The sequence below is a fragment of the Bison bison genome, unplaced genomic scaffold, assembly GCF_000754665.1.
Source record: "Bison bison bison isolate TAMUID 2011002044 unplaced genomic scaffold, Bison_UMD1.0 scf7180017864500, whole genome shotgun sequence".
NCBI classification, from domain to species: domain Eukaryota; kingdom Metazoa; phylum Chordata; class Mammalia; order Artiodactyla; family Bovidae; genus Bison; species Bison bison.
Window position 1 is genome coordinate 7,276,239 of NW_011495059.1, and position 8,607 is coordinate 7,284,845.

General features: G+C 55.9%; 1 protein-coding gene across 1 annotated transcript in view; it reads right to left on the bottom strand.

Moving 5' to 3' along the window:
• DLGAP4 (discs, large (Drosophila) homolog-associated protein 4) overlaps positions 1-8,607 on the bottom strand; it is an 89,771-nt gene that overhangs the window by 31,531 nt on the left and 49,633 nt on the right. Inside the window, exon 8 of the mRNA XM_010829248.1 lies at positions 1,464-1,825. Coding sequence (XP_010827550.1) covers positions 1,464-1,825 — 362 coding nt within the window. The remainder of the gene's footprint in view (positions 1-1,463; positions 1,826-8,607) is intronic.

Genomic DNA, 8,607 nt, shown 5'->3' on the forward strand with positions numbered 1-8,607 from the left:
TGGAGAGCTTGGATGGGGGTGGGGTGATCCGACAGGGAGAAGCCTAGATGGGCCCGAGAGCCAGAGTTCACAGCCCTGTGTGAGCCTCTGAGTGAAAGAATCAGGGTGAGTCTAACTCTCCCTCGGGTCTTCTGTAAAGATGAGAGCGTCTGGTTTGGCCAAAGAGAGGGTGGGGCTGCCCAACCAAGACTAGGCTGTTTTCTGTACCCCTCAGAATCCCTCCAGAGTGACGTGCAAGCCAGGGGCTGAACTTCTTACGAAGGAGACCAGAAAACAAGTCTCCCGGCCAACTTTCTTGTGTCCGTGGCGAAACTGTAGCCCAGAGCTGCCTAAACTCTGCCTCCCCAAGAAGCAAGTGCAAGCAACTGGCCAGTGAGCCATCTCTGGTCCATTCAGCCCTCCTTAGAGTCCCATGTTCCCTCTGTAATTCTGGTGCTTTGTTGTGCACTTGGCCAGGGGTGGCCGGGGAAATGGAGAGCCTGTCTGATCTAAGCCACCATGCACGCCACCTGGATGTCCTTGATCGCCATTTGGGTTAGGAGGGGCTCTGCCATCCCCAAGCTCTCAGCCCACTGTAGCTGCCCTCCCCACGCCCCACCCCCGCCCGGGGCGTGCTTTACTTAATTAAGGACGTAGCACAGCTCTTGAAAGTCGCCAGGCGGGGCCCAGGTTTCCCCTGCTCAGCTCACAGCACAAGTACTGCTATGAGATCATGCTACCGCGCAGCAGTGCGGGGGAAGCTAGCGCACCCGGCCCTGCTGTGCTCTGCGGTCACGAGTGCGCTGTGAGCCCGGCTTCCCGAGGCGTCTCCTGGCTTTGGCCCCTCGGTCCCAGGGAATTATCTGCCTGGATCGTTTCTTACGGAGGGAAGCGTCAGGACCGACGTCCCACTTCTCAATCTGTTGTGGGCCTGGCACCTTGAGCAACCTACCTGTCCCCAAGGCCCGAGAAGGCTCTGGGCAAAGTCCCCCTGGAGCAACCCCCAAGGCTCCAGGGCCCTGGGTCCTGGTCCCCCCGGCCCTTGGCATCTATGCTCCACGCTGCTCCCACCACCAGGCAGGGCTGCAGCCTCCGCACCTGAGCTGACCTTGGATCAGAGAACTGTCGGGCCAGTCCTGTCTCCCACATGTCGGCTGGCAGGGCAAAGGGTGGAGTGAACAGACAGACAAAGGACAGGCAAACAGTGGACAGGAGATGGCTGGCTGAGTGTAACTACATTCACCGGGACAACCCATCGCTGGAGCGGGGACACGTGCCCACAGCTGCACGGCCCGCACCACGTTCGGGCGACCTCGAGGAAGGCATGGCTTATGGGTGGAATTTGGTTTGGCCACTTGGGGCCGACCCCCCAAAACAGACAAACCACCGTGACCCAGGAGACCTAGTGGGCCTCCGCCAGATGTAATTACACGCAGGCAGGTGTGCGGTGCAGGCCGAGGACAGAGTGCGAAAGGGGCCCCTACTTGTATTCCTATAGATGACAGTTTCCTTTTGGGGATGGCCTCGGGGTGGGATTCAGAGCTGGTCAGCGTCCCTTGTTCGCTCTTCAGAGCTGCATGTTTTGGGGGTGGCTCGGGGGCCTCGGGGGCTGGGGTAACACCGCCCCGTGTCACGCTGGGTGGGCGGGTACTGCTGTCCAGGCTGTCCGAGGAGTTGCTCAGGCCAGACTGGCTCGTCACTTCGCTCTTGTGGTCCTGGCTGTCCAGGTAGGTGTCCTGGGCAGACTCGGTGCTGCTCTGGACTGTGACAGAGATGAACGGCTTTGACGTGGTGCGTGGAGGGACCGGTGGCGGGGTCTTCTTATACGCCACTAGGCATGATGAACCTGCAGATGGGCGAGAGGAAGGCAGGGGAGGGGTGAAGCCGCCAGCCCTCTGGAGTCCCTTTCAGGGCTGAGGCCCCACCTGACCCGACCCTAGCTCTGGCCTCGGTGAGGATTTCTGGAGGAGAATGGGGGTCAGACACAGCCATGACCAAGACAGACAGACCTGAGCCCTGCCCATCCTCATGCTGAGCCAAGGTCAAGTCTAGTGGGGGATGCCCACAGGGAACAACAACACCCTCCGCCTCTTAGTCCCACACAAAGGGATTATCCAGCTGGGGCAAACATGGTGACAGCAGAGGTGTGGTCAGGACAGTTCAAGAATGGTTAACCTCGCCTGTCCTCAAGTGCAGAGACCTGCCACTCCCCTTCTCGGTCTTTCCTTCCTGCTCTACCTTCCCTCCCCCCGCTGCTCCGCTGCCGGAGGCCCCCTCCCTGTCTGGTCAAAGACCAGCGCATCCTTCAGGGCTCAGTTATCCTTCCCCACAGGGTGCCATTCCCACCCTACCACCCCCACCTCATTATGTGAAAACCCCACACACCAGTCTGCCTCCCCCAAGACTCCATCGCACCCAGTCAGGCTCTCTATTTCCAGCAAGACTCAGGGAACTAAGACCTGCCCTGGGTGGGAAGTAGGGTCTCAGAGTCCCGTTCCGGTCCTGGCCCAGGGCTGGCTCCACTTTCGGTCTGAAACAGGAGACGCTGGTCAACTAGCAGAAGCTACTTCCTCTGAGGGGTGGGGTCACATCCAGTGGCTTTTCTTGGCATCTTAACTCCAACTGTCCGTTCCCCAGTGAGGACGGAAACAGCCTCTACCAAGGTGAGGCCCACAGGGAGCAGGAGCCAGAGGAGGGGCTTTAAGCCTGGCCTTCAAGGGGCTGCCAATCAAGGTGATGGTGACGGCCCAGTGGGAACCCTCGAAACGAGGCTCAGAGCCACCAGGGCCGTGGACAAGGCACAGGAGAACCCATTCATCTGCCCCATGAGACATCACTGTGCAAACACCAGAATGGCCAAAATGAGAAACGGCGACAACACCAAATGCTGCTGAGGATGTGGGAAAATGGAATCACTCGCACATGGCTGGTGGGAGTGTAAAATGATACAACCACCTGGAAAACGATCTGGCAGTTTCTTTTAAAATCAAACATGCAAATATCATACAACCCAATAACCACACTCTTGGGCATCTAGCCCACAGAAATGATAACACGTTCACAAAAAACTTAGCCATGTATGTTCAAGGCAACTGTATGTGATATAGGCCTAAACTGGAAACAACCCGGAAGTCCTTCAATGGGTGAGCAGCTGTGGTGCACCCAGACCATGGGAGACCACTCAGCAACCGAGAGAAAGGAACCACTGATGTAAGCGACCACTTGGGTGAATCTCAAGTGAATCATGCCTCGTGAAAAAGCTATCTCAAAAGTTACAGAGCACGTGATTCTATTTATAAAACATTACTGAAATGACCTAATTACAGAGATGGGAACAGATGTGCGGAGACTAGGGGGAGAAAGTGATGAAGAGGCTGGAGCGACTTGGTTATAAAAGGGTGACAGGGAAGACCCCAGCATGTGCTCACTGGTGGGAGCTGTGTATCTTGGCCGTGCCGGTGGACACAGGCACCTGCACTTGTGATGAAAGCAGTGGATTAAATGCACCACAGGTGATACAAGTGAAGACGGCGGAATCTGAGTAAGACCGCCGGGCTGTATCTGTGTCAGTATTCCAGCTATGACAGCAGACTACAGGTCTGCAAGATTTGATCACTGAAGGAAACCGGGTAACGGGTACCAGGATCCTTCTGTATTATTTCCTGCCAGTGTATGCAAATTACCACTGCCTAAAAAGAAAAAGCCGACTCACTGGAAAAGACCCTGATGCTGGGAGGGATTGGGGGCAGGAGGAGAAGGGGACGACAGAGGATGAGATGGCTGGATGGCATCACCGACTCGATGGACGTGAGTTTGAGCAAACTCCAGGAGATGGTGAAGGACAGGGAAGCCTGGTGTGCTGCAGTCCATGTGGACATAAAGAGTTAGACACGACTGAGTGACCAAACAACAAAAATAAAAAATGCAATTTAGACAGTCCGCCTGTTCACCTGACAGACACGTGTACTAGGCCAGGCCCATACTGGGGACTAGGAAAGCCAGGGGCCCTCCTCAGCAGAGCGACAGCCGAGTGCCTCAACAACAACAGAGGCCACCCCAGGAAAGCCCCGGAGCCAGGAGCCACGTCTCGTGCCCGCCCCAGGTGACTCTGCTCCGGGAGCTTTCAGTCCCTTCTCTGTTCAGAATTCCCCAGCCCTGCTTGGGGAGCCCCTCAGACACACACACCTGCTACATCACTGAGGTCAGACAGCCCAGGGCCAGCGCAGCTCTGACTGCTTTCTCGTTCTGAGGGAGACAGGCCTAGGGGTGAGCCAAAAGTTTACCACTCCCCAGCCCCTGGTGGGAGACTGGACTGGTTCTCAGACCAGGCCCGGGGCAGTCTCCCTCAAGAGCTGACACAGAGAGCAGCCTGTTGAAGCCCACGACCAGCAGAGCCCGGACTCACCAGGGATTTCATGATTCATTTGTTTGGTTGGCCTGAAAGTTCCAAGGAAGCTTCAGTGGAGTTTTCTTCCCCAGATCAGGAGGAAACCTCAATCTGCTCAAAATGCTTAAAGGGGGACACGTCCCTAAGAACATCTCCCTAAAGGGGGTGGCACTGAGCGTGAGGACCCAGAATTGGGCTCTAAGCCTAGCTGAGGCCCTGTGATCACAGGCGAGGTCCTTGTCCCCCACCTGTGCTGTCGGCTGACACTGGCCTGAAGGAGTCAATCTGTGCGGGGACGCGCCCCACCCAGGACACTATGGGACCGTCCACAGTCGAGGGCCTGTACAGAGGGCTGACCCTCCAGTCTCTGTCAGGGTGTGTAGGCCGGAGTCCTGCTGATGTACTCACTCATTAGAGAGAGAGAGAAAGTGAACTAGGGAGGCCAGGCCAGATAGCCAGGTGTGGTAAAAGAAAAGTGAACTTACCTTGGATTCTCTACGTCTCCAGGGGCACAGGTGACAGTCAGACAAGTGGTGTGACTAATGGAGTGGGTTTGGAGCCTTGGGGCCTCTGTGGGTGGGAGGCGGCACTCATTGTGAGCACTGTACCCCACCCCCCCCCACCCAGGGCAGGAGGATGGGGCCTGACTCTAAGGAACAGCCCTCATTTCACAGGCATGAAATGCCAAGAAATACAGGCCAACACCTCCGCAGCCCCTTCCAGCATCCAGATGCAGCCAGCCTGTGTTCTCAACTCCTGCACTTCCTCCCACCTTGGGGCTTTTACACATGCTGTCCCTTCTGCCTGGAAGGCTTCTCTCAGCTCCTCACGTTTCAGGGGTCACTTCCTCCCTGAGGCCTCCCCTGACTGCTCCCTAATCTCGCGTCTCTCAGGATCTCCATCAGAGTACCTGCCACATTTGTCATCGCTCATCTCAGCATTTACTCGCCAGTGGTTACAGGCCTGACGTGGATGGGGGACTCTGTCTGTCTTGGCACAGCAGGTCGTATCCCAGGCCCATGGTGACGTCTCAAGCACAGAAAGCTCTCAATAAGTATTTGCTGAATAAGAAAAAGAATCTCACCACTACAAAAAAGCCCTCGGGTGCTGAAAATCAGGATTTAGCCATAGTGAAGGCTTCTGGCACTTTAGAACCTGAGGTTCTAGTCCCATCCCAACTCTGGAGCCCATTCTTCTTGGTCCCGCTTTCCCATGCGGACAGCCTCACCTCCCACCCTCCCACCCCCTCAGCATGCCCCTTCGAGCTTCAGAGAGCCCTCCCACCCTTTCCCAAACATGCCACACTCTTCATGCACCGAAGCCCTCTTGCACATGCATCATCTCAGGCAAAACCCCTCTGCACATCCTCCATGTTTCCTGCCCTCCGGCCCAGCCCTCCACCCCAGCCCTTTCTGGCCCAGGCAGTCTGACCCTCTCCTCTGGAGCACTCAGGCCCATGGCCAAGTCTCCGACTGAGTGTGTGTCCCATGCATGTGGGCAGCCGGGCCCCAGTCCAGAGGGTGCACAACCATCATTTGCTAACGAACTTTAGAGGAAGCAAATGCCCCGAGCCCCAAGATGTTGGCACCGGCCAGGATGTGACTGCGGCCCTCCCTGCCCTGTGTGGAGACGTTCTGTGCGCCACACTTGACACCGGCATGGTGAGTGGGGCCAACTCTGTGTCCATTCACTCTGGAAAGCTTTCAGACCTGCCCTGGGAAGCGTGGGGATCGCTCCAGGATGACTAGCTCCTCCAGTTGGTTCTTGTGTGTGTTTTTAAAGATTCTGAGAGAAGTGTCTGCTGAGCCCTAGCACTGTCTGTGCACTGCACTGCTGAGCCCTGGGGGCCGCGTGCCTCCCTGCCCTCTCCTCGGCCCGGCCGGTCCCTCACGCCCAGGATCAGACAGAAGCCGGCTGTGCGAGGCCACCTGCCCCCGACCCCAGACATCCAGCCCAGTCTCCCCACCCCACTGTGCACAAGCCCTTGCTTCTTCTGAGAAGGGGCCCCCTTTGTCTCATTACTGCCTTCTGCACCAAGGTTTTACCCAGCAAACTCTCAGCTTGGAATAAATTTGCTTCTGCACGTTGTTTGTTTTTTTTAATGTCAAGATACAGAAGATGGCCAATCAGAGTTCAGGTGCTCAGAGGAGTGGCTGTGGTTCCCTAGCAACCTCAGGATGCTAGCCCCCCTGCAAGTGCTTTGGAGGCCCAGCCTGGCCCTCAGGTCTGCTGGTGCCCAGGAGCCGAGCAGGAAGCAGCCTCAACAATGTGGGAGCCACGGCCACAGGCTCTGCAGAAGAGCCAGTGGACCCACCCGAGACCCTGTGCAAACGGAGCTGACCTCAAATCCAGACCTCTAAACTCCCTTGCTGGCTCTGCCAGGCTCCAGGGAGGACTTGTTGGAGGAAGGGCTGACTGAGAACCTGTAAGATCCCTCTTTGTCTCATGCAACGGGTCAACACGCAGCTAAACTGGGCGGCTCACTTGCTATGGTAAAAACAGAAGTCAAGGCTCCCCACCCACTCGGCCTCCAATTCCTCTTTCTTCCCTGTCTCCCTCCCCAAAGCACAGGATGCTGGGAGAAAATCCCAGGAACAGACTGGCCTCTGAGATCCACTTTCCTGTTGACGGCCCGCATGCTCCCTGCTCTTCCCTCCCTGTGCCAGGCTGGAACCACCTCCCTCACTGCTCCTTAGAAGAACATCATCAAACTTTAATTTCAAACACCAGCAAGAGGGACTGGCGGCACTTCTCCCCCCAACATCTTCCTGGGGACCGAGTGCACACAGCCAGGTGCTTCCTAACTGCCTCCCCATCCTTCCCTTCTCTCTTGATCAAGAGCCAGTGCCCGCAGACGCCCCACACTGCTGCTCCCTGGCCCTCCAGCCTCCTCCTTACCTTTCGAATCCCTCTCTCATGCTGATCAATGGGCCACTTAAGGAATCCAATCACACCCCTGCTTTGAAACTTTTCAGTGGTGCCACCACCCACCCAGTGGAATTGGAACAAACCCTTCAGTTGTGGGGGAGGGGGGCGGGAGGCGGCCTCAAGGCCTCCAGAACCTACACTGGCCTCCCACCCCTAAGTCCACAGGAGCCAAGAGGTTACCAAGGTGACACTCTGGGGAAGATAAAGCCACAAAGCTCAGGGAGTCCCAGCCCTGTCCAGAGGGGACGCGCTCAGGACACACTCCTGTTGGTGTTGGTTCCAACACTAACCACAGACCTCACTGAGCGAGTGCTCCATCTACACCCAGCCCTCATTATTAACAAGTCTGTAACGCAAGTTTGCCTACACGCTAAGACTCATCTGTAACCTTTAAATCAACACTCGTGGGGCTTTTGTGGCCACTGGCAGAGCCTGACAGATCGAATCGCCCCCACACGCAGGTTCCCAGCTGACACTGAACAGGGCGACACTGTCCTTCTGTTTTAGCTCATACTGTAAACAAGCCTCCTTTTCCTGGTCTCCTTGATGCTGCACTTCCACATTTTTGTGTGTTTTTTGTTGCTGGTGGTGATTTCTCAGTTTGAAACGGCCTGAAGTATAGTGCCGAAGTGCTGTCCAGTGCTGTTAAGTGCAGGAAGGCTGTGATGTGCCTTATGGAGAAACCATCTGTGTCAGACAAGCTTCGTTCAGGCACGAGTTACAGTGTTACTGGCCGAATTCCACGTTGACACATCAACAATATACTAAATAGGTGTCTTTAACACAGTTGCACCCCACTCCAGTACTCTTGCCTGGAATATCCCATGGACGGAGGAGCCTGGTGGGCTGCAATCCATGGGGTCGCTAAGAGTCAGACATGACTTCACTTTCACTTTTCACTTTCATGCACTGGAGAAGGAAATGGCAACCCACTCCAGTGTTCTTGCTTGGAGAATCCCAGGGATGGGGGAGCCTGGTGGTCTGCCATCTATGGGGTTGCACAGAGTCGGACACGACTGAAGCGACTTAGCAGCAGCAGCAGACTTTATTTTTCTGGGCTCCAAAATCACCGCAGATGGTGACTGCAGCCATGAAGTTAAAAGACGCTTACTCCTTGGAAGAAAAGTTATGACCAACCTAGATAGCATATTGAAAAGCAGAGACATTACTCTGCCAACAAAGGTCCGTCTAGTCAAGGCTATGGTTTTTCCAGTGGTCATGTATGGATGTGAGAGTTGGAGAATTGATGCTTTTGAACTGTGGTGTTGGAGAAGACTCTTGAGAGTCCCTTGGACTGCAAAGAGATCCAGCCA